The 25,703-nt window shown below is 46.9% G+C and overlaps 1 protein-coding gene across 1 annotated transcript; it reads left to right on the forward strand.

Moving 5' to 3' along the window:
• Window positions 1-1,507: 1,507 nt before the first annotated feature.
• On the forward strand, window positions 1,508-25,413 carry LOC105449231 (synaptic vesicle membrane protein VAT-1 homolog-like). The gene is made up of 7 exons (XM_011688298.1): window positions 1,508-2,143; window positions 14,250-14,379; window positions 15,829-16,044; window positions 19,879-20,027; window positions 20,154-20,313; window positions 20,573-20,999; window positions 21,122-25,413. Exons 1-7 carry the CDS (start codon window positions 1,839-1,841, stop codon window positions 21,145-21,147), a joined length of 1,413 nt encoding a protein of 470 aa, XP_011686600.1. The 5' UTR covers window positions 1,508-1,838; the 3' UTR covers window positions 21,148-25,413.
• Window positions 25,414-25,703: the final 290 nt, after the last annotated feature.

Below are 25,703 nucleotides of genomic sequence, written 5' to 3' on the forward strand. Positions count from 1 at the left end.
ATGATGAAAAATGGAAATGTATAAGGTTGCCTACATATAATTGCATATTATTTGTCTAATACATGCATTCAGAAGACGGAACTCTGGTCTGCACACACACGAAAGTTTACTTAAATGAGTAAGATAAAAATTCATCTCGAGTCGCTTTTAATATCAGAGTAATCGCTCTTATATAAGACATAAATGTAAGACATAAATGTAAGATTTTACTTTTATGCACTGTTGTGCATGTATAATAATTATGTCACGGCGATATTTCTCATTGTTGTGTGTGTGCATTTTTGTTCTTCTGCTCTAACGTGTCCCATAGTATATATTTTCACAATGACGCACGAATTTATCGGCGGCAGACGAGCGAAAGTTCTTCTTGACGCATCCAAAGCAATGATTCATACGATAAGGCGTGTACTTTCCCAAGACTCCGAACGCCGCTATTGTTTTATCGCCGGCTTTCAACCCTGCCAGAAATTCCAGATAAGATCGCGCGATGAACGGCCGGATCGTCCCTATTATTCTATGATAGCAAGAAACGTGCTAAATACGTTTATCGTATCCGATTGTTTATTTCACAGCTGCAGGAGCGCTGTATCGCCTCGCGAACGTCTCGCGAAACATCTCTAGCGCAGGCGAGAATCAGAGGGACTAAGGGACTATATATACGTCTCCACGGTGTCACACCCAAAAAGTGCAATATAGATTGCAGCCCATGGTAAAAACGTCGAGAAGGTATATATTATTCGGCATGCGCGGTGAAATCGCTTGACCCGCAAAATTCTATCGATGGGATGACCGGCGATCGCGGCGAAACCCCATCCTATATGTATATACATATGTATACATATAATATATATAAATATATGCCTGTTCTTTCCTTTCCTTCGATTATTCATGGGAACAATTACATGCAGGTCGCGTCATCAAGATCGAACGGCGCCTCGCGATATCGCTCCGCGCGATTTGTAATTACGAAGCGCGTATATGTACATCGTTATTGCGACGACGGGGATCGATCGCCCGGCTCGAAGCCGCCTCACGGAGTCGGGCATTTTCAAATTTTTAGGTTATAGCACGCGAGGGCGATCGGCGAAGGGCTCGGTGGGGGAGGGAGTAGCGCGGGCGGGGAAGAGGAGAGATGCGATGCATGTGGGACTACTTCGTCGCGGCGAAGCAGCAGAGAGCGCCGGGGTGCGCGCGACTCACTCGCCGCGACGCGACGTTAACGCGACGCGGCACCTGCCGGGCTGCGCGCGCGTCCAGCACGCCGCAAACGAACGTGGCAAATGACGGCGAGTCGGGCGAGTACTGCGCGGCCGGCGACGACGGCGGCGACGAGCGATTGGCCGTCCGACAGGGGCGCGCGGTTGCTAAGCAACAGCAACACCGCGCGCGTTACCGGCCGGCGCATAGCCGGCACGACGGAGGGAGAGAGAGAGAGAGAAAGAGAGAGAGAGGGAGAGAAAGAGAATGGCGTTCCGCGTTTTACAGTGGCGCAGAATTTCGTGCAGAACGACGGTGGCTTTCATGGAGCGCGTACGCGGCGGATTGTAAACGATATACACGGTGCGAGGCCGAGCGGACCACTCACACGGACGGGCGCGCTTTCTCTCCCTCCTTTCACTCTTTCTCTCTCTTTCTCTCTGTCTCCATCCCCCCTCTCTCTCTCTCTCTTTCTCTCTCTCGTCTCCTCCGTCTGTCGCTCCGCGATCGCGGACGGTACGACGCACGCTCCCTTTCTTGACGTATCCCCGCCGCGGCCGCCGGAGATCCTCAGTCTCGCGGTAAAGGACGTCGCGCGAGCTTCAGAGTATCAGGGCGTCTGAGAGGAAGAGGACATAAAGATGGCAGAGGACAAGAACGAGACCAGTCCGAGCGCCGAGGGCGAGAAGCCGCCGCAGGAGACGGCGGCGGCGTCACCGCCGGCCAAGGAAGAGCCCAAGGATCGTAAGGAGGACGAGAAGAAGGTCGAGGAGAATGGCGAGGGCGAGAAGCCGAAGGAGAACGGCGAGGAGAAGACCACGCCGGAGCCGAAGGATATGCGGGCGATCGTGCTCAACGGTTTCGGCGGCCTGAAGAGTGTCAAGGCCCTGAGGAAGCCGGAGCCCGCCCTCGGCGAGGGAGAGGTCCTTATACGCGTCAAAGCCTGGTGAGTTGAGTTTCGCTTCGCTCTCTGCCTCTCTCTCTCTCCCTCTCTCTCTCTTTCTCTCCGTCTCTCGCCCCCTTCTCGCGCGTTTCGCCCTTCCGCCCTTTCTCCGCTCTCTCGAGCGTTCGCGCGCGCCGGAGCGAGACTCTTGGTCCATATTCCCTACGCACACGGTTCAGCGCTGCACCGGAGCCGTTAGATGGTACGCCGATAGAAGCCATATTTTCCCCATTAAATCGCTGAAGCGTCTCGGAACTCGCGCTGTTTTGTCCGGCCTGCGAATACCTGCCCACAAACGAGCGTGCCATTGTGCCTACAATACGTGTGCATTACATTTTTCATATCCGAAATTCCCGAGAGAATTCGATCGCGCGCGATTCGGTCAATTGATAATCCTCGCCGTTCCCTAGTCTTCCGACGAGGAACGGTCTGAATTTTCAAGTCGCGCGTCAGAACCGTGCATGAATCGATATGAAATAAATTGATACGGTAAATTTTCATATTTCTCGTTGGTTCTATTAAATCTTCGTTCTCACAGGATATAAGATTCGGGTTCGGAAGGTCACGTTTGGGAGCGAAATATAAGCGGCGCCCGTATAGACTTTTTCGTCCGAGACCTTTGTCACAAAAATACGCGGCAGGGTGCGGCTTCGGATGGTCCTTCGCATTTCGCCGCTGCTCGTCCGTATACGTGTACGCCGCAGCGCAAAGGATCCGAGGATCGAGCATGAAAAAAAAAAAAAAAATTAGATGTAACTTCCTCTCTTTTGTTCACGAACGGGCGTCGGTGAAAATTTTCCAGATTGTCCCCGAAGTGGGATGTCTCGTTTCCGCTTTCCCACGATAAATTACAAAAACTTTGGTGACCACATTACACTCCGTCCTGATATGCGGGTCGTAGTAGCCAGCGACTAGGTAATTACGATCCTAATCTAGTCTAAACGGGTGGAATTGAGAAACGTAAATGTAGAAGCTTAGTGGCTATCTACGCCTCATTAGGTCGAGAACGTATCGTGTACGTGAAATTTTTATCAACGCCAGCCTATTTCATTCCGTTTTTTTTCTCCCTTTCGAAGTACAAAACGTCGTCCCCGGGCATGGTCACTCGAGAGAAGCGGTGAATAGTCGAAAAATATATACGCTTGATACTTCTGCACTCGTACCCGTTTAACGACAATACGTAGCGCAGGGGGAGGGGGGGGGGGGCGTGAGATAAAAAAAAAGGCACGCCCGAATAACGATTTGTTAACGGGCTCCGTAAGTGGGGCCACCGTGTTGCATTCTCATATTGGAATATATCGATGCGCTTCGGCCTCCGAACGTCTCCCGTTCTCGCCACGCACACGCGACCGTCGATCGGCCGCGGCGCTCGATCATCGATGGTCGATTAATCAATTTCCGAAACGCGGGCGTTGCCGCCGTTGAATTCATGAATCACGACGAATCGGTTGTTTATTACGTTATACGCGCGAGAAGATGTCGACTTGATTTTTCAATTGTATATAAAAAGAGGAGAGAGAGAGAGATGCGTGCATATTGGTATTATCGCGTACGAGCATGTGTATCATATCCTGAAAGAGAGCCCCGGGCTTTATCTCGCGCGGCCAGGCCAGGGACAGTCGCGATGATGATGGTGCACGGGGGAGACGGCGAACGTCGGATTCGCCAAAGGTCTGCTGCGCGCGCGGACCTTTTCACGCGTGAGTCACGTTTTATAAAAGCTATTGGGATTGATGAGAAAATAGCCCCCATAGAAAGATATCACGCTGCCAATGCCGGCGAATAAATTTGTCTGCCCCGCTGCAGACACGTTCGTTAAAGCTCTGTGCGAGCACCCCCGCACACCGTCGCGCGTCGTCGACGGGACGGACGGCTGAATAAAGTGACCGTTCAGTTTGCCGTTTCGATAAAATGCCCGTACACAAGCCTGATAAACTCGGTTATTTTTTCCTTTTTTTTTTGTCTTTTTCACGTCACGCGACCGTCTTTCGAGGAACTCGAGTGCCTCCTCCTTTCTCATAGAAAAAGCCAGTCCTCTCGAAAAAACACAAATTCAATTCCAAGAAGTACAAATTTATATAACATAGAAGCGGGAGGGGGTATTTACGAGCGCTTTTGTTACGTGATTTAATTATGTGAATAATGCGTTCACGACGCGGAGAGTCGCTCCGCCGCTGTGTTTTCTTTTTGATTCATCTTTGCCGTTGCAGCCCGAGGCATTCTTCCATTTTAGTCGTGCGTGCATGCGTTCACGCGCTTCGCATGTGAGCGTGAACTCCATTCGGACGTACCCTTTGTAGTGAAAGGGTTATTCGTCGCAGGAAATGTCGAATTTAAGATGTCGCGTTCGAAAGTGGAAGCAATATTAAAAGCGCAGGTCGTTACCGGGACATTCAGATCAATAGTCTTTTTTTGCTGACTATTTTGCGAACCATTGTTTGTTATTTTATTTACGTTTTATCGTATACAGATGGAGTAATTATATTGTTACATAATTACTCCTCGAGTATATAATTATTATCCTCGATAAAAAATATCATTCAGAAAAGATAAAATAAATTTCGCGGAAATTCAACGGCGAGAAATTTGATGAGGAATTTAATTAATCGTCTGATCGCGTCTTAAAAATAATTATTAACAGAAAATTTTTTAAAACCAAATTAAATTTCCACGGAAGAGGAAGATCGCTCTCGTGTTCGTCTTGTTTCAACATTGAATTTTTATTATGAGCGATTGCACTCGCGGGTAGTTTCCCGTATTCTACGTATCTCGTTCTTGATTACTCATGCTGAATCTATTCGCCGAAGGAAATGGGCGATTACTCCTGAATAAAACAGTTCTTCCGCTCGTGTCTACAGTGAGACAGCATAAAGTCCAATGAACCACCTTATTTCATGTATAATAGATATCCTTGACGAAAAGAAAGCGAGCTCTCGCGCAAGTCTCGACTCTGTCCGGATACTCCAGAAGTTTAAACTGAAGCGGTTCCGAGAACCCAATAAACGTATTCTCGTTTGTACGGTCGTTTCTTTTTCTAACGGAGGAAGAAGTGAGGTATATATAAACATTTGTGTCATTTCGGAGCGGAGTTCACCCGGTAATTCTGTAATCTCTTTTTACACTCCGTAAGTGCCTTCTCTCTCTCTCTCTTCGAGGCGAACCCTGTAAGAAATTGGAAGCGACGGGGGGAAAAAACCGGCGTGCGAGCGATGAAAGGCGAGTGTTGGAAACGCCTTAAAGCACGGGAGGAGAAAGAGAGCGGGGGAGAAAAGGGGAGAGAGAGAGAAAGAGGCACACACGCGAATCGCGGTGGCCTATCACCGTCCGCTGAATGGTATCCGTTCAAAGTTTCCCATAACGCGATATTAAGTCCTCATTAGCATGATAAACTCGACGGGACAGATACAATGGTGCCTTTCATCGGGCAGCGCTTCCACGAAAACGCGAGAGCGCGCGCGAGCTTTCGCCCGGCGTATATAAATTCCAAATAACATCGTAGAATTTACGTGCGTCTACCTACACACGCGATATCGCCGGTCATTCACGCACTACTTGCACATAGACGGTATTACGTGGACTTATTATCCACGCAACCGTGCATCAACGGGACAAGAAAAAAAAATTGTTCGCCGCTTTTGACTGTCACGGGGATTTCGAGTCTAGACCTCCGAGTCCTTGGATTTAAAAATCTTCGACTATTGGTCATCGAAATCCTGGAAACCTTTTTGTACTCCCGAGCTGTTGGAACCTCGAAACGACTTTTATTCAGATTTTCGAATCTTCAGCGACTTTGACTTTTTACGTTTCGATGATAAGATCATTAACTCCTCGAATTTTTGACCTTTGCGATTTACAATTATATAGGCACTGCTCGATCGCAGCAGCGTTACGATGATATAAATGTCACTCGCGGAATAATCGCAAAGTGCATAAGTGCTCGCTGCAGCTGCAACCGACGTCAAGTCCAGGTCTGAAGTGGACGCGCTTTTATACGGGGTATCGTCGTCGTCGGCCGTTCCGACAATCATGCCGATCGTGATGTTGCAAGGCATCTTGGAAATATCCCGAATTAATAGTGCTATGCCTCTTCAATCGCCTTTTTCCGCGTTCTCAGATTTATCGGGCGCGAATTAAATTAAAAATAAATCAATGCGTGACCTGTCGAGCTTTTCGGCCACGAACGATTACGCCGATGTCTGTGCGCACGCATTTACGTTGACATCCGCGTGCGTGCCGGGGGAGGGCGGGGTGGAAGGGAGGAAGGGTGGAAGCGCGCGCGAGAGGCAGAGGGTGTAGGAAATACGGGTGTGGTTCGATCAATACGGACATCCCATAGATCTATCGGTGCGTATGTACGTACCGTTGGGTGAATCACACTGAAAATTATTGCGTGTGTAACGTAGGTCATTATTATGCGCGGATCGTGAAATGTTTTTTGTCCGAAACTTGGAAATAAACTGCCTGCCTGTCTATCTCTGTTTTTATCTCAACGGCGGAGCCGCATAACACGATTAATCTCACAGTTTGTGTTTTCGATTTCTTTGCGCGCGTTAAACGTCGAAACGCGGTGGATATCAGTTGCGAACGGCATTATAATAAAAAGACTACATATTTTACATCGATTAGGAAGACGTATCGTGCACACCCCGTTGTAGTAGGTACTCGCTTTTCGCCTTTTTTTCCATGCGCGCCGTGCAGATTCCTCTTTTGCTTTTCCGTTGCGAGACGCGTAAATCTAAAGATGTTTATCCATAATGATGCTCGACGCTCGTTTTTAACATCAAAACAGATTAAAATTAACGCTTGATATATCAATTTTGATCACGTGATCTGTCTTGATGTTAAAAATGAGCTTTGAGCATCAACATGGAAAGGCACTTTTACGATCGCGTTCCGCTCGTGTATTTTGCAACGTGGCGATTTCGCGGAGCAAATGGACGAGAAAGGGGCCACGCGTATCGGCCAGGGGAAGCTTGCGCACGATGCGTTATAGATACTCGATAGGGCGAATCTTAAAATATGCAAAAGAGCGGGCCGCCACCCGCGGTTTGCGGCCCGTCACAGAATTTTTCATTCGCACGCGCATGATTCACGCATATATATCGCTGGCGTGGCAAAAAAGATGCGGAGAGAGAAGCCGATCGGCTAATCGTCGCGTCTCGGGTTATCGTCTCGATTACCGAAGTATTTTCCGTTTCTTACCAGTCAATAAGGCGTAATCAACGCGATGCGTCATCTCTGGCGTCTTCTCGTACGGATCGCCGATAGATTTTCTGATCGCTGCATCACCCGCAGGCGGCGAATCGACATTTTCTTTTGTATCGCGTACAAAGACGGATATTTTTGTCCGAGACGGAATTTATGTATATATAAATATTATATATAAGTATTGAATCGAAAGACTAAGGAGTGTCGATTCACGACGCCGATGGAAATTATTGCGCGATGCTTATCGAATTACGAACGCGAGAATTCACGTGACTTTATAGATATCTTGATGATGGATCGGTCGATAGGTAATTATTTACACGACGGAGGTATTGCAGCTCGCGCAAAGAAGCGACACTTATGTGTCAACGTCACTGCCACGTTGGATGACTCACAAAAACGATGTGACGGTATACGCGTTTGGATCCGCAGCTGTTGTTGTCTTAATACCGTTCGATTCTGTTTTTCGTATCTGATGATGCGCTCGTGCGATTCTGCCTTCGGGAAACTTCGGCCGTTTCTAATCTGATTCACGCGTTATAATTATTAACGATACGTATTATCGTTTTGCAGATATGTACCTATGTGCCTCGTTATATTTTTGTTTCGAGTGCTTAGCATAATACCGAGGGGGCAGGGAGGGGAGATCTATAAATCGAACGCCGCGTGTTAAGAACATAGCTGCATGGATGAGAGAGATTAGATCTTCGCGTAGCGGATCACACTTTATCCTCGCATGCGTAACTAATCCGTGCTTTAACCTCTCTTTCTCTCTCTCTCTCTTCTTCTAGTACCTTATACGCTCCGTGTACAGTCGCGGCTTCACGTACTTTTCTCACCGTTACATCCGCCTGATCCGTTTCGCGCGAGTCACCGTCTACACACACAGAGTAATCCGTCGCGGTTTACATGCACACCGATACAGACCGTCGTCCACGTCGTAAAAGTGCAGCAGCCTCTCTCTGTCCGCCTGTGTCATCGGAGACGATATAAAAAAAAAGGCAACAAAGAGTAACTTCTATATCGGTATCCCCTCGTATAGTCTTCCCCCTCATCCCCCCTTCCCGTTCGAAAACAATTGATAACTCCGTTCGACGGGGTCATCTGTCACGCGGTATGTATACAATAATTGGCACCCGCGCGCACTTTTCTCCGAGCGCGCTCGCCGTATTTTTCCGCTCCCTTAAACCGCCGCGCCGGCTTAACCCTATAGCTCGCTCGCCGCGTCTCTTTCCGAGAGAAATGATCGTCGCAATTGCGCGCGGCCGTTGCCGCCGTAATGCCGGCGACGAAATTCCACGGTCGATTCTCCTCTCCGCCCTTGACAGTTCGACGATATCGCATATACTCCTCTCTCGTTCTCTCTCGCGTTCGTTTGCTCGGTGATGCAACGATAAATAATTCTCGCCGAGCGTGGTCCCCGTATCGTATCGTATCGTATTAACTCGCTGGTATCTCGATCGACGCTGACTTCATCCTCGCGTTGACTCTATCCGCTCGCACGATCGCATGCGTCCACGGGAAAAATCGTCCGCTCCTCTTATCCGCGACATAACTCGCGCGATTGTTTATTACGAGGCCTCCTCTCCGCCGCGTCTCTCTCCCTGCCGTTCGCCTCTCCCACGTGGAAGATTTAGGTTAATGAAATCAGAGCCCGGCTTATCTCGAATAATGAAGTAGCCGGCGCAAGGAGAGAGATATTGTCGTCGCCGCCATCCTGCTCGGCCGGCCCGCTTATCCCGCGACTTTGCGAAGCAAATCGACGAGGCGAGGCGACCGAGCGCGCGTAATATTCCGTCCGCCTATTTATAGCCCTTCCGTCCCCTGCATAATTCATACGAGTTCGCGTCAATTCGCGCGTGCCGGGCCCTTCGCGTAGCCTAAATTGAGTTTAATTCGTTTCCCCCTCCCATTTTTTTCTTTCGCGCTCGCGTTTTCTTTTTTTCCTCTCTCTTTCTCTCTCTCTCTCTCTCTCTCTCTCGAAGAAAGAGAGAGAGAGAGAGAGAGAGAAGTAAAAAGGTGAGAAAACAAGGTACGGCTTGAAAACTTTGCGCACCTAATATTCTCGAGATAAGGTAACGACGTCACCGACGTCGATATCAGCGTAAATGACCGCGGCGCGCAAACCGTCACATACTGCACAGACCGGTGCGCCGCGTGCCCCCCGGGTGTGTGTAACACGTATACCGTACACGGCGTACTTTTCCGACACGCGCCCGTAGAAAATACCGCAGCGGCGGGTTCGGGCGCGCACTTTCACTTCGCCCGGACGTCGGCTTCAATCGGAGTCACGCGAGATTCGTGCATTTGATTTCGTTGTACGATTACCTAACCCCCCCTCCCCCCACCCCTCCTCCGTTAGGCGCCTCGGTGTCTTCCACGACGATCGATTGACGTGTATATCCATGGAAAACGCACGCTTCCTCACGAGCGGGGAGAAAGGGTGCGGGTCAAAGGGCGACGGTCTCTCCTGATGGTTTAAAAACGTCCGGTATAGACATGGGTGTTTCCCCGATTAACGGCGCTTCTCTTTAAACGATGTACGTCGTATATATGTATATACGTGTTTGGGACTGGAAATAGTTAACTAGTCTGGAAATAATTAACTAGTCGGCTGTTAAAATCCGCTGGAGAACAGCCTTTGTATTTCGGTCGACGTGCAGGGAGATCGGATTCGCCAACTCGAGTTTTTCTTCCTCCTCCACGTATACGGATCGTCGTGTACGATCGGAGACACCCTGTATACCGTGCGTGTCTCCGCGCCGCCGCGGGCTTTGTGCGGCTTTGTGTGTGACCCTGGGGTGCGTTGCATGTCGCCGTCCGGTCCGGTCCGCCCGTTCAATTGCCTCTTGCCAAGAATGGAGAAAATTATTCCCTTCAATTCGACGCAATTTAGAGGAATTAAGCGATCGCGAGCCGCGAGAGCCGCACTTCTTCGGCTCCGTAACTCCGGAACCTTCTCCTTGTCCTTGGTATCCGCGTCCTCCCTCCCTCCCTCCCTCCCTCCCCCCCTCCTTCCCTTTTCCCTCCTTTTTTGAGGGGACCTCTCAATAAGAGCGAATCGTCGAATCATGGTTACTCTGGTTCCCACGAGATCCTCAGGTAAAAATCGCGCCGGCTGCGCCGAGACAACACAGAGGGCCCGCATTACTCCGCGGGCAAACATTTTCAGTTCAGTTCCGTTGTAAAACTATATAGCCTGGTTTATCGCGCTTCGATATTATATTTGACCGGCTTCCTGTGTACACGGCCGAATATATCTCCGAGAGCTATTATCGTGAAATTAAATTAGCAAATTCCAAATCGATTAATGGCCGCGCTCATATTGTTCGCCCCATCGTTACACGTAATCGATCGCTTTTCTTAATTATCGCCCGTCGCTACATTATACGCTAATTATCCGCGCGGCGGATATTATTAGCGCGCGCTATAGTTGGGCTATACTGCGAAAGGAGGTAATGACGGTATACGCAGAAATTTCTGACGGCGGCCGGAACGGACCGTTTTTCTCCCGGCGCGCGATCTCGTAGCCTCGTTGCAGCTGATCCGGGCTCCGGCGCGGCCGGAAGGAGCGGAAACGACCCTAAGTACGACAAATTGTGAAAGTAATGGACGGTAATACTGTGTCTTACAAGGTGAATGAAAGCCGTCCCTCGCGCCTCGCGTTGGCGTGCGATCGGCTCTAAATCACGCGCGTTATCTACAGTTAACTGCGACGACAGCGCGACGCGTCGCGACCAGAATTTCATTACGCCACATCAGGCTCCGCAACTGTCGCCGTCGCCGTCGCCGTCGCCGTCACCGCTGCCGCTGACGCCGCCGCCGCCGCCGCAGCCGCTGTTGTTTTATCTTTGTGGGACGGAATTTGTTTTCGTCCGCAGTTGCGTCCGCGCTTTATTACGTTTAACTGTCGCATTTGCGCTCAACGAGTTTGTATTAGCGACTGATAGAACGATGGGTGGTCGCGACGAATGGTTCAAAAGCTCGCCTCATCGATCGCTCGACAAGCTTATTATGTATGGCGCGAAATATCGCTGTGCACCAGCATGAAAATTTCACGTAGAAGCTCTATTTAAAATTGTCGATGTATACGTAACAGAAGCTGTCACATATTTCATATACGTACACATGTATACATACATATATATATATTTCATATATAATATAAAGCTTTATATAATTTTTTTGATTCTGGCCCCCATCATTATTTTTCCTGAAATTTCCAAGTTCCACCGGAAGGATTATGTACACGCGATCTGCATACTACAATTATACGTTGGACTGCGCGGACTACTGAAACCATATGTTGAAACGCGACGAGCCGAGGAAGGAGTTCCGCGTAGCTTTATCGCTCAGCGTTTTACTGCAGAGGCTCGGTACATTAATCGCGACGACGCGACACCCTCGTTCTCGGGTGCGCGCCCGGGGGCACCTCCTCACGACCTCGGATAGTTTTTACGACCATTTAAAATTGTTAATTTTAGAAACGGCAAATTTTTCCGCCACGCCCCGCGATCGCGCGTTATACATTGCATACTCCGCGGTAGACAAGTCCGCGAGTACTCCGCGCACGTCGGCGGACGGGATTTAATAGAATCGGCTTAATCCAATGCGGGACGTTCGCGGATTGGCGTTCGCGGACGCCCGTACCTGTCAATAAGCCGCGGAATAGAATCATTGTGCTGTACTTCGACTCGTTTCGCTTCGATTCGTCCTTCGGACGTGGGGAGCGCGGAACACGGCGGGCGTCCACACGCGCGTTATCCGACGCAGCCCCGGCAAATGATGCGTAAGTCGCGCGTGTTCCCACGTATTATTATTACGTTCCCTCCCCGTCCCTCCCGTCCCTCCCCACGTCCCGTCCGTCACGTTATTGGACACGCGGATAAATGCGCGCTTTTCGATCGCAGCCGCGATTTATTGCGTACCGATACATTAGGTATAATCCCCGTGTAAACTTGTTACTCGCGTCTGCGACTTATATACGCGAGCGTTTGCACGCATTTTGACGTTTCGTTCGGTCGCCGGTTTGCCGTTGCGTTTCGGATCTCCGTCACACGTCGCGGCGAGTCACGGTGATTTTAATCGCGCATCGTCGGCGAGAGTGAAATTCACGAAAAGGGACAATGCGCGGTCACACACGGTGCGTCCAGTCTTCGCGAATCATGAATCATGACGGAATTCTGTTCCCTCAATGTGGTGTATCGTTCACGACCGCAAACTTCCTTCGTTATATATGTTATCGGTAAAACGCGCGCTATCGTATACAGGCAGTACAGGCACCAGCTGCAATGCAATGGTTCTATATAGTACAGTAAATCCAGGGAGGCAGAAACTATACCTCTTCGCACGCCGCGTATGATTCATTCTCCTCGTCCGTCAACAGAAATATCGGCCGGCTTGCCTTCTGCTTTCTTTTTCTTATTTTATTTTGATGCATGCAGCGTGACAACGCGTATACCTACACGCGCGTATACACACGTTCACGTGCGGCGGAGAGAGGAAGGAGCGTTTAACGAGATAGAAAAAACCGATATGTGTACGCGATAAGCATCCGCGTGGGCAGTTTTCTGATACGTTCGTCAACCTTGGACGAGATTTCACCGAGTACACGGTGATTCATCACGCGGTGTGCTCCAGGAAATTACGTGTATCGGCGTAAATTGATAACAATTTACAACATATCTCTCGCGAGAGGCGCCGTGTACAATTCATCGGTGCAACTCATTGAAAACGAAGTACTTTCACTCTCAAGCTGATCACGTTGCGACAGCCGCGACTTTACTCGCAATGAATAAATAAAACGACCGAACGGAATAAATGTGTGTATTATAATATATATATATATATATATATATATTATAATGTAAAATGGTCCCTCTGTTATGTTTTTCAAATTAGATTAGATTTTTCCCCCATTTTATCTCATCGTTTTTCTAAACGCTCGACAATTCTCCTTGTTACCGTTTTGCCAGGCAATTTAGATCTTCTGGTCTTGCACCGCAATCGTGTGCAAGACCGCGAGATGATACGTCGACACGCAAATGGCCGTTTATCCGACGATTTCAGCGAAATCCGTCGGCGATTCCCGCCGAAATACCGTCGAACTTTTTGTCGGTGCAGGGCGCCGATGGTAAATATTTCCCGATGCCGATGAGTAACGTCGCCGCGACGACCGTCGCGGTCGCGTTGCGTGCGACGCCAGGCTTCGGTCTAGGCGTCGCGGCGCCTTCGTACCCTCCCTGTCAGTCGGAGGCCGTTAGCCACCGGCGTATAGGTAACTATATGTACGTTTTACGTGAGGAGCCGCGTATACGAAGGATTCCTCGTCGTTGTTATATGCGGTTTCTATTTCAGCCCTCTTCAATGCTTCAAGCGCAAATACGCGCGCGTACGGTATTCCTACGCGATATAAACGCATAGGATTTTACGATCTAACCCACTCTCGGGACTGCTCTCGTTCCCGCTGAAAATGAGAGCACGCACGTTCGTCCCACGGGACTGAAATCGGAACGAAATCCTAGACTGTACGAGATAGCGACGTCGAGATAATAATTTTCAAAGAATAGCATCGATCGTCGCGTCACGTTAATGGTAGCAAATCACAGATGCTGAGATATAGAACAAATTAAAATTGTTAGTTAAAATCTTCTCTCAAAATTTTCTGGAGTAAATTTTCACTCTTTTGGAGTGAATCTTGAGTGGCGCTAGTTTCACTCTTTTGGAGTGAGATTCGACCCAGAAAATTTAGAGAGTTCGATGATTTATCCTGGATATTCATGATTCGTGAAGTAAGATTTTTTTAATTGCATCTAAACTATATATATATATATATATATATATATATATATATATTAGTCGCAATATTTAAATTTAACAAAATTTCGTCTGTTTCTTCCAGCGGATTAAACTTCCAGGATTTGATGGCCAGGCAGGGCGCGATCGACTCGCCCCCGAAGACCCCGTTCATCATGGGCTCGGAGTGCGCGGGTGACATTGAGCAAGTCGGCGAGGGGGTCGAGAATTTCAAAGTGAGTACAACCACGAAACTTTTAATGAATCTGATTACGAGTGCGCAAACTTAAATTGTAAACAAGTTTGCTTCTTTAAGTTCTATGTGTATAGTTCGGAATTTCATTACAAGGTAAAAATAAAACGCGAGGGCTGTGTATCGCTCACTTCCTCTATTCTCCGCGGGCCTCGACGAAGATTAATGGCCGCGTCGTAAATAGCGAACCGAATGTTATTGGTAATATCGAAATGCGCGCGAGCGGAAATAGAGATTTGCTTGCGTTCGGAAACTCTGCCTGCAGACGGAAGTACGTGTATAACTGAATTACAAGGCTCTTCCCTTTATATCATATAGCGAAGTAAAATCACATCCGTGGATTCAGTCGGGGACTGGAGGCTCGAGGCCGTAATGTCTAGCTATAAGTAACGCGCTAATTCGATTCGCAGTCGCACAACGCAGCCTTTTGCGTATTCAAAATAGTAGTCCTGTATCGATTTTCAGCATTGACGTCACGTTTCGATTCAACGTTGAAATTATTTTGAAAGCTCTCGAAATTCCATTCCCTCGGTCGGGCCGCGGACGCCGTAAATATAAAACGAGAGGCTACTTTCCCCTCGCGGTCGTCCGACTTATTAAACGTCATTACGTCAGGGGAAAAAAAAGAACGCACAAGTATCGCCATATCCCCGACGTGATAAAGCGCCAGGAGGCTATACTAATGGTCGCTTCGTAAATAACGTCGAATATCACCCAAGGTGGCATACTTTCGTTATCGTTATTTAACGTTATTCGCGCGTTACGGGGAGAATCCAGCTGGTTTCGAGCCCGTCGAAATTTCTTCGCGGCGCGTTTTTTTCACCGGCTGGCGCCGCCGCCGTTTGGAGAAACTTGCGCGCTCAGGGTGGTCTATTTTCGCGACTCGCGAAAGTCTTTTCGGGGTCAGAAGGCGAGCGAGCTTCTCGGAGAGCGCGTAGCGAGTCAGATATCCGGTCGACGTCGTGTAGAACTGGGCCTGCCTTGCCTCGTTAGACAGAGAGAAAAATAGAGGGCGGGGAAAAGAGGGGCGCGTTCCTTTCGAGGGCGTATATACGGGTCGGAAGTAATGTCAGCCCGCTCCTGCCTCGCCCTGCCTATCAAGATGCTTTACAGCGGAAGGCCTAATTCGATAAGACGAGGAGACTCGCCCCCGTCGTTTAAAAGGGCGCAAAGTGTAAAATCGTTGAACTTTTCTTATCCGGTGAATATGCGAGGAGCGACATTTTACACGCGACGTAATCCTGAAAATATCGTATATCTCTTGGAAATATGGATATTGACGAGTCGATCTTTAAGAAACTTTATTCTTACTCTTTCTCGATCTTCGGGATGCGAATACCTCAGGTATTACAAGGCTGCGATATGACGAATGCTCTACATTTTGACACGCATGTGACGGTTTTTTCTTTTTTTTTTTTTTCTTTTCTAACAGGTGGGCGATAGGGTGGTCGCGCTTCCCGATCACAAAGCGTGGGCGGAGCTGGTCGCCGTGCCGGCGACATCCGTTTTCGCGCTACCGCCCGGGATGAGCTACCTCGACGCGGCCGCCATCACCATGAATTACACCGTAGCTTACATTCTGCTCTTCGAGCTGGCCCATCTCACGCCCGGCAAGAGCCTACTGCTTCACAGCGCCGGCGGCGGTGTGGTAAGTCGACAGAAGGATTCTTCTTCTATATATTTGTATTTCTCCGTCGAGGAGAGCAGCGCAGTATCGTTCCTCCTCCCTCCTTCCTGAAAAAGAAGGGAAGGAACAGATGATGAATTGGACTTTTTAATTACACCCCCCTTGCTCACGCTCGCGTATCCTTTATCGCGACTTGAAGGACTCGACGTGCCGGCGATACACTCACGAATGTAATTGTTATGTTTGATTATACGCGATACGGTGTCTCTCTCTCTCTCTCTCTCTCTCTCTTTTATTTTTATTAATTGCTTCTCTTTCTTCTTCTCGTTGTAAATACCTCGGTGCATTTCAATATTAAAGATAGCGTCGTTATATTCGATCGTGCAGCGCGCAATATTGGTATTGGATTTTTAAATATTCCCTCTACTACCGTTAATCATTATCATAAATGATTCCACTCGTTTTCGATATGCCGAGAGATTTTATAATTATCACGTTCAAACGCATGATGGCTCGAGCATTTTAACAACATACGATATGTAAAAGCTATTCCTTTACCCTTGGTACTGAATGCGCGATGTTATTATCTTCACGTGTATATGAATTAATATTCTATTGTGCGCGCGCGATTGTATTAAATTTCATGGCACAACGCTCGGCACGATAATGATTTTGAATTTTGCAGCGGTACTTACCTCGCGTTAGAGCGGCGGAACGTCGGGTAGACGGGATAGAAAGCGTCTTTAGCGCGTTGCAAAAAGAATGCTCTGCCGCCGACAATAACCCGCGGCACTGCGAAGGGGCGCTTTCGCGAGTTTAGACAGCTTTATCGTGGTATCACGTGTATAAGCGAGTTAATGTCTCGCGCGTAAAGATGTTCCGCTCGTAAACGCTCGAGAACAGCCAGGCGTGCGTCTTCGAGACGTGTATACGTTACTCGGAGCACAGTACAAATCCGATAAGTAGCGGCGTTACGACCGCGGCATCTAAATATCTGAAGAAGCGCGCGTCATTAACATTATTGCTTATACATTGCTAGGAATCGTTTTACGAGAAGCGGCCATGTGGCTGCGCGCCTGAGACGTGGCGTTCTCACGACGATTTTTCCTTAAATTCATTACGCTACGCTTTAAGCACGAAGATAACGGGATATTCGACGGGCGGACGTCGATTTATCGTAAGGGATTGCCGAAGAGTAGTACCTAAACAAGATTTTATACGATAAATATTTGCGCGCTCCTTCCTCTGTCGAGGATACCGAAATAAAATCGCCTCCCTCTCCCCCTCTCCGCCCTCTCGTGGGATCTCCCCACGAGTTACCGAAATAAAATTTGCCGAGCTTCGTTTACTCACCCGCGGAGATCAGTTTAAATCCTATACGCCCACGACTTGAAAACGTCGAACACCTCGCGCCGGGGTGCGAATAAAATGCAAAATTTCATGTGAGAGCGACGGTAAGTTGGACGGTAGTCGCTCGCACGACGAGCCGACGACGACGACGGCGGCGGCGACGACGGAGGGGTTCGGGAAGGTTAAAGTACCAAGGGGTATTTCCGGGTTCCTTGGCCATGAGGGGGTGGGTTTCTCTCCTTCCCTCCCTCTCTTCTCGTCTCAGCGACGAGAAGGAGAAACAGAAGAAGGAGATAAGAAGAAGAAGAAGAAGAAGATAGAACCGTCGGGATCAATACGGCTCAACAGGTTACACCCGAAGCCAACGGCAAGCCACCCCCGCCAACCGCGCCAGCCGTTCCCCCCGACGGTTGAGACGAAAGGCGAAATCTACCGGGGAATGCCGGTGCGCGAATCGCACGGGGTGTGAGGGTTGCCAGGCAACCTTTCGCTCTCTCATCGACCACCGTCATGGACCGCACCCGTCTGAGACCATACCACCGCCGTCGCCACCGCCGCTACCATCACCATCACCGGCACGTTACTACCACGTGGCGCGGCTTTAAGCTGCTTTCACACCGGCACAACGTGCCACGTGTACCCCGCCCGGCGACCTGATCGTTCCCTTTCCTCTTCCCCCTTTCCCTCCTGCGGTTAACGATGTTTTATAGAAGGGTTTAATTACAGTCGACTTCCGTGGTCATCGATACTCTCTGCTTCCAATTGCTTTATGAAAATTTCTCAAACGAGAAATATATTTCCTTATTAAGATCAACCTTGTACGTCGCTCGGGAATTCAGCTAACGATTTTGGGATGTTATACGGAATAAAAGATGGATGTGGTTGAGACGTGAGGAGCTTTCCCTTTCGTTTTTTTCAGTTCCAACGGTTGAAGGGGATAAAGAAATCAATTAAACGACAATTAAGGTCGTTCCTGAAATCGATCCGACCGTTCGCTTGTGCTAAAAATAGCCATCGAGTGGCGATCCATCAGCTATATTCGCGTGAAACGAGCGCATGGTAAACTCGGTTCTCTTGTTGACATTTTCACACTCGCGCAGCGTGCTCGACGCGTCTCTGTCTCGACCGAGGGATACATGAAAGCCCTACCGAGTACCGGGGCGGTGTGCCCCCTCCCCCCTTCCTTTCCCCTCAGACGTTGTTCACGGCGGAAGAGATATGACGCGATCCGTCTGAAAGACTCACGAGGGAAAGTCCTCCGACGTGATCAGAAAGTGGTATATTTTTCACACGGAGTGCGGCCTCTCCCCGCCGAGCTTTTCCAGCACGTACGTGACCAGCTTCTCTCTCGCGGCTAATACGCGGGAAATCGCGGCGCGGGAGTGCCCGCTTTTCGCGCGGCGCGCGTTTCTCTCGCGGTCGTGTGGAATCCATTGTCGTTGTTGAGCATGAATTATCGCTCCTACGTACACGCGGCTCTCATCCTCCTCCGATGCCTGAACGAACGAAAGAACGAGGGAGCGAGAGGAAGGGGGAGGGAGGGAGGGAGGGAGGGAGAGAGAATGGCACGAACGAGGAGCGATGGGCGACATTGTTCTTCGAGTCTGCGGATCGGTTAATATTAATTAAGTCATTGTCTCTACGCGCGAGAAGAAGGCTTCCGCTCTCGTGAGGCGTCGCCGCCGATGATGAAGACGTAACTTTACTATAAATTATTTCACGGAGACATCTCGCGTGCATGTAACGTCCCATGTACATTTTATAATAATTTTTAGAGGGAGAGAGATTAGCAAATACGACAATGATAAAATGACGGAGATTCTTGAAAATGCACTATAATTATTGAAAAGCCAAAATGTTTTTTTCACGATTATTTAGAAATTCTAGATGATCCGTTCTTGTCTTTGCCTCTTTCGCTCTCCTCTCTCTCTCTCTCTCTCTCTCTCTCTCTCTCTCTCTCTCTCGCTCCCCCTTTCTGCTCGTCTCTTTTTTTCTCATTTATACTCTTCTTCGAGCCCGGGGCGCTCCGGCTCGGCATCGGCTCGGTCGCCGGGTATCGAATTCTCGACAAGGGGCGGAGAGAAATGGAAAGCAGCGAGCGCGATTCTCGGAAATAATGTATGCCGCTTCTGTTGAAAATCTCGAGCGGCTGTGCACGCGGCCAGCGTTCTCTCTTTCTTTTTTTTTTCTCCTCTCTTAATCCCGTCTCATCCTTTCTCAAGGCGCAGCGAGTTACGAGTAGCGGCCCGACGCCGCCCGTCCAATTCGGCGCGTAACTGGATTTTCTCGGCGAAAAAAAAGTAGCGTGCAAAAGGGATTGCACTAGGGGGAACGAGGTGGCGATGAAGTATATGTTTTCGCGATTATTTTTTAGTGAAGCGCGCGTCGAAAAGAGAACAAGAAAAAAAGTGAGAACTCGTCTGTACTGTTTCTTTATACTCTTCAACTGACTCTCGCTGTTAAATTGATTTCGATGAGAAATATTATTTTCCATCTGTGACTTAGGGTCAAGCGGTGGTGCAGCTCGCGAAAACCGTGAAGGACGTAACCATCTTCGGCGTGTGCAGCAAATCCAAGCACGAGGCCCTAAAAAATGCCGGGATTATCGACCATCTTCTGGAACGCGGCGCGGACTACAGCAATGAAGTCAGAAAGTATGTAGACGATGTCGCGCGTAATTAACATATATTTTCTGTTTTCTCGTCAAGAATTCGAGATTAATATCAAGAAGCCTAGAGAGAATTCTCTACATTTTTCATATGTGTCTCTACTTTTTTTAGAATCTCACCGGAAGGCGTGGACATCGTCTTAGACTGTCTATGCGGCGAAGAATGTAACAAGGGCTACGCCCTCTTGAAGCCAATGGGCAAGTACATTCTTTATGGATCCAGCAACGTCGTCACCGGAGAAACTAAGAGCTTCTTTTCCGCAGCACGATCAGTACGTAACGCAGCATTATGGATTAATTCAATTTTTAATTTATATCCCAATTGATCGGACAAAAGCATTTTGTATCTCATAAGATATCTTTTTAATGCTGTAGACAAGATTTTGTAAGCTTTGATATTTTTTTCTCAAACATAATATAATATTATATAACATTGTTCTATTATTTGAAGATATTCTATGAAGTATAAATTCTCCCCTTTGCATTATATATTTCTGTCTTTACGCAATGTTTTATTATTTGTTGCTTCAGTGGTGGCAAGTCGATAAAGTTTCGCCCATAAAGCTGTTCGACGAAAACAAGACATTGGCCGGCTTGAATCTACGCCACTTGATGCACCAGCACGGTAGTCACGCGTTTGTTCGACGGGCGGTGAATCAAGTGTACACACTGTGGAGCGAGGGCAAAATCAAGCCAACGGTCGATTCAACATGGGCGCTGGAGGATGTGCCCGAGGCCATGCAAAAAATGCACGATCGCAAGAACATCGGTAAGATCGTGCTGGATCCGAGTCTGGAGCCGAAGCCCAAACCAGCTACGCCGGCTAAGGGCAAAGCGAAAGACAAGAAGGCCGCGAATCAGGAGGAGAAAAAGGCGTCTAGCGTAGAGTCGGAGGAAGGGGAGAAGAAGAAGGAGCCCGAGTTGACAAACGGTACCTCAGAAGACAAATCTGATAGCGGTAAGAAAACCGAGCGTGGCAAATTTATAAGCGCAATCGCAGTAATATTACGTTTATTTCCGTACGAGCCTCTCGAGAACCGAATGTCTTAAAGACCCCCGCTCGCATCTTTCCTGTTTCAGATTCGAAAGAGAAGGAATCTAGCTGAATTAGCGGTAGTAACTAATCCTATAAGAACAAAGAAATGATACCCGCAAACATCAAGAATTCCCAGGAAAAATACTATTGCTGAGAGATCCATCGCTGTTATCCGAGAGAACGATAAATCTGACTTGAGAAATCCACGAATGGTATCGCGTAGAATTTACATGCAGATGATGAGAGAACTGTGTAATTCATATCGTATGATCTAATAATATAATAGGGGGAAAGGTAATCTCTCTCCTTCAAGTTGTTACTTGTGGAATTCAATTTCGCGAGTAACTGATCGCTTGCACTGTAAGCTATACACTGCTTTCCTTTTACGTCGAAACGTATGTCCCTCCCTTTGTCATCTGCATGTACCTATTCTACTTACATTTTTGCGCCGAGATTAAGCGTTCATGGCGAGTTACGAGAGAAGGAGTATCAACCGGCATGAGGACGAGAGAATCAACCAAATAGAAGTAACAATCTTGATGCGGTCCACAGTAGTTTACAGAATATAAGAACGTTATGTTTATTTTTTCACACCGACCAAATGGTTAATTTTGCGAGGAGTTAAGTAAACAACTGTTGGATACCAGATAGTTATTAGGCGACTCTTTTTTTTTATTACCGTTATTGTCATCTCATTTTAGGAAATGGTAACAAACCTTTCCGTACTTATCATGAAGACGACGTAACAGAAACGCTGAGCAGATTAATAATTGTGAGTTGTCCAACAGCTATCTACTTGGCTCTATCTATTTGTATCGAAGTACTATTCGCTGCTATTATGATATATATATATACTAACAATCTCTTACATTAATATAATATTACCTCTATTTGTAATTTAATGGGATAAAATAACATATTGCGCTAGAGAGTTTCCGTGGAGAAGAGCTAAACGCGGGGCTGCATTACTTTCGTATGTAAATTTTATGTATTAGAAGATGTTTTTACGCCACCTTATTATTCATCGTGATGCTTTTGTCACGGTGAAATATCCTTTTAAATTTTAATGATATAGTCATGAAAGTCAAGAGTAATATTTAGCATTACATATATGGGGCATTTCGCTGGAATTTAGACACTCTTTTTTCATACTCTTTCATACTTTGTAGTTCCTTATGTATAATTAATTGTAGACTTGAAGATTTCCCTATTGAAAAAATTGAAAGGTAAAAAAAAAGATTACAAAGTGTCTAAATGTAACTGCCTGAAAGCTCATTGCAGTCGGTATTTTTCTATAATCGGGATTCTATCTCTTTCTTCAAATCACTGATATGTACTGATCTCTCTGCAACGATATATCAACGAGATACTTACAAGACATTTCGATTAAGTTTTTGGAAATCCGACGCAATGCAAATTTAACGATAAATTCGTTGAGGTTTACCATACGCTAAAAAGTTTGGATAATATCGGTCGATATAATATCCAATCTCTGAATATAACTGATATATAACATGAATTAATTAAGCGAAAAAAAATGTAATTAGACTGACTTATTGTGGCTTGAAATTGTAAAAGCCTGATAGAGACATTGCTCGGCACAGAAGTGCTTTCAGAATTATCTTAGCGAATGTTGGCGTACTCTTATTTCTGCGTGAAAGAGAGACTTTCAAATCAGTTTCAACGAGAGGAACACCGAGCGTACGTGCTCGTACAATACGCATGTCTCGTCGTTTTTTATTCAGATTATACGAATTGATAATGTATTTTAAAGACTCCGAGTAACTTTTTATCGTTTAAATGAAATTTTATAAACATTTTAATGACGTTGCATCAACATGTGTACATGAAGAGTAATTTAATGAATTAGCATCGTAGAGTATATCGCTCTTTTTTTTTTGTACGAGAAGGAACGACAGTCTAAAGTACGCAAAGGCCTCATTTTTTTAATTATCGCATACATTTTATTGTCGCGTGAATGCAGTTGTGAACGCCGAACGCGTGACTGCAGTTCGACAGAGTTGTGTTAAAATCCGCATTGCGGATTTTTTTTTTCCCCTCGACTTTCGAGCCTTCGAGTTGTTTTTCGACCGGCCGTGATATATTATGCGATGTATCGTAGGCCGTTCTGCGCGAATAAACAGTGAAAAGGACGCGTTACTAACGGTGATCTGTTGAACGAGAAGGTTTCGTAGTAATATAAACGAAAGATTAAGGATCCTCGTGAGTCTCGAGGAGGTAAAGCGAAAGGAAGGAGGTGGAGGAGGAAGACAAAAAAAAAAGAAAAAGATCTCGAGGGCGTGTCCTCGACGGAACGCGGCTCGGTGGAGGAGCTGGCCGAATGCAGAACAAAGTGTGCATATCTCTCCGGAACGTTGGAACAATTTTGATGTAGCCGATTTCGTTAGGATTTGATACTAGCTCTGTATACCGATATCTATATTATACAAATCACTATGCGAGATGAAAAAAAGAAACGAGTCACGCGGACGAGGGGGAAGGTATGTGTCGGACGATATCCCGCGCGCCTGTCCTCGAGAGGCGATCTCGGGCTGAGGCGCGCGTAAGCGCCAAGAATTATAACTGCCGTATCGAATCTCTCGGTCCAAAGGTTATACATAAATACTAATCCCTTGCTCGTCGAGAAAAAAAAACGTATCAGTCTGAAAAAGAAAAAGACAAAAAAAGTATGGAAAAAAAACTGCGAAAAAAACATGGTAAATGTGGCTGCATATTTTGAGACATCTTTTAAACACGTAAACGATAACACACGATAATCCCACACGAGGCGAAAACTCGAGTACACGAGTACACGCTCACACACGGAAATACGAACGACACCACACATGATACTGTATATTTTATTGTAAGGCTTTAAATGTTTCATCAAATAACTCTATTATATTATAATATATCTATATATTTGTATCGATCGTTTCCTCCTGCCCTGATTACTCTTTTTTTTTTTCTTTCTTTACTTGGGTCCGAACGTCAGGATAAGAGTCCGGGATTTGTGCGAGCTAGATGTTACACGTGGGATCGGATGCGTGGGCTTTGAATTTAAAGCGTAGATCGATTGGCGCGAGGAAATGTCATTTCGGGATAGTCAGTAACATTAATCAAACGGCCAAATCTTTTACGTACAACTGCCATAAAAAAAATTGCGTTTCCAGAGACGTTTTGCGCTTCTCTTGATTGATGGGCGACCACGTGAATATATTTCATTCAATATTTTCCGTAGAGCGAGTAGTATATGGCTAGTGTATTCTCAGTTACGTCTCCTCAGATGAAAGACGAGATATTTCAAATATATACTGTGTGATTAACTGCCTTTGACGAAGACCGAGCTCATTATGTTGATTTATATCGATCATTAGTGTATTTGATCGCCGTAACTCTGGAAACTGCTTAAAGCGAATCTAGAAGCGGATGAAGAATCATGTGCTATCCTCCCTTTGATATCATAGCGCGTCTTGTAACTGCGAAACGTTACTTCGAAAGTGTGTTTCAATTAGGAGCGTAAAATTTACATAAGAACATTATGTTGCGGGAATGTTTTTATCAATCGAATTTCTAGATATTTTATAAAATTATATATTTAATGTGTTACACTTTTGTGATGCACATTCATATTAATATTGTCCGACTGGGTCTTTTATAGTAAATTTTATGAGTCGAATGAATTCGAGGTCTTTTAAACAGCGAGACAATTTAAACTCGTAAATTGTCGTTCTCTGAAACACGTTCGATAGTTTTAAGAATTGAATATCGTGATTGTTTGCGCACGAATCAAGCGATATAATCCCGCTCATTAATGCCGAAGCCAACTGTGTAAACATTATAAATCATCGTCAAGAAGGGAAGTTATTCGCAGTTGCTGCAAAGAAAAGGGGATACGCAGCGGGAATCAGTTTTAAAGCTTCAGCGCTCGATTTTCTGCCGTTGGAAAGGGCAGTTTCACTCTCGTCTCAAGGCTACGACCATTCCGTTTGGCGCGATAGAAAGCTAGAAAGAGGAAAGGAAGTTGAGAATGTTGTACGTCTTATTAGTTATGCGAAACCGTGTCGTTGGGAGAGCAGGACCTACAATTTCGCGAACGTGATACATTATGATTGTGTAAAATTGTAAAATTTGCCGAGGGGTCCGGGCGAAAGCGACGCGCTTTTTCCGGCTGTGAGACCCTCGGGTCGCGACCAGCCTCGCCGAGGCCGCCTCACGAAGGAAGGAAAAGGATACCTTCGCCCGCTCCCCGTCAAGCTTGATATATAGATTGTATTTTTGGCTTATTACTGTAAGACTGACTATGTTGCTATATTAAAGATTGCTTCAAAAACAGGCCGATGGAGTTTCCATTCATTCTCCCTTCTTCCTACATCCTAATAATTCTGTAATTTTTTAAATATGAATTAACTTTATCTCATAACGAATTGAATGATCGCGGAATACCTCGTATTCTTTCATTCACGATTTTCAATTCTTTATAAATCAACCTTTTACAAATGAAGGTATAAGTACAATATGTATGCGGGATGAGGATCGGTATCGAATTTAGGATCTGCCGATTACGAATCGACCACTTTCACACAAGACACACGCCCTATCTCGCTTAAATAAAACTAATTAACT

Source organism: Wasmannia auropunctata, unplaced genomic scaffold, assembly GCF_000956235.1.
Source record: "Wasmannia auropunctata unplaced genomic scaffold, wasmannia.A_1.0 LD336111.1, whole genome shotgun sequence".
Taxonomy (NCBI): domain Eukaryota; kingdom Metazoa; phylum Arthropoda; class Insecta; order Hymenoptera; family Formicidae; genus Wasmannia; species Wasmannia auropunctata.

Bases quoted from the DNA above. Each gene is read 5' to 3' on its own strand.
- LOC105449231 (XM_011688298.1), top strand. From the start codon at position 1,839: ATGGCAGAGGACAAGAACGAGACCAGTCCGAGCGCCGAGGGCGAGAAG. The intron at 16,045-19,878 runs GTAAGTCGACAG...TCTGTGACTTAG, and splicing joins ACAGCGCCGGCGGCGGTGTG to GGTCAAGCGGTGGTGCAGCT. The intron at 20,314-20,572 runs GTACGTAACGCA...TTGTTGCTTCAG, and splicing joins TCTTTTCCGCAGCACGATCA to TGGTGGCAAGTCGATAAAGT.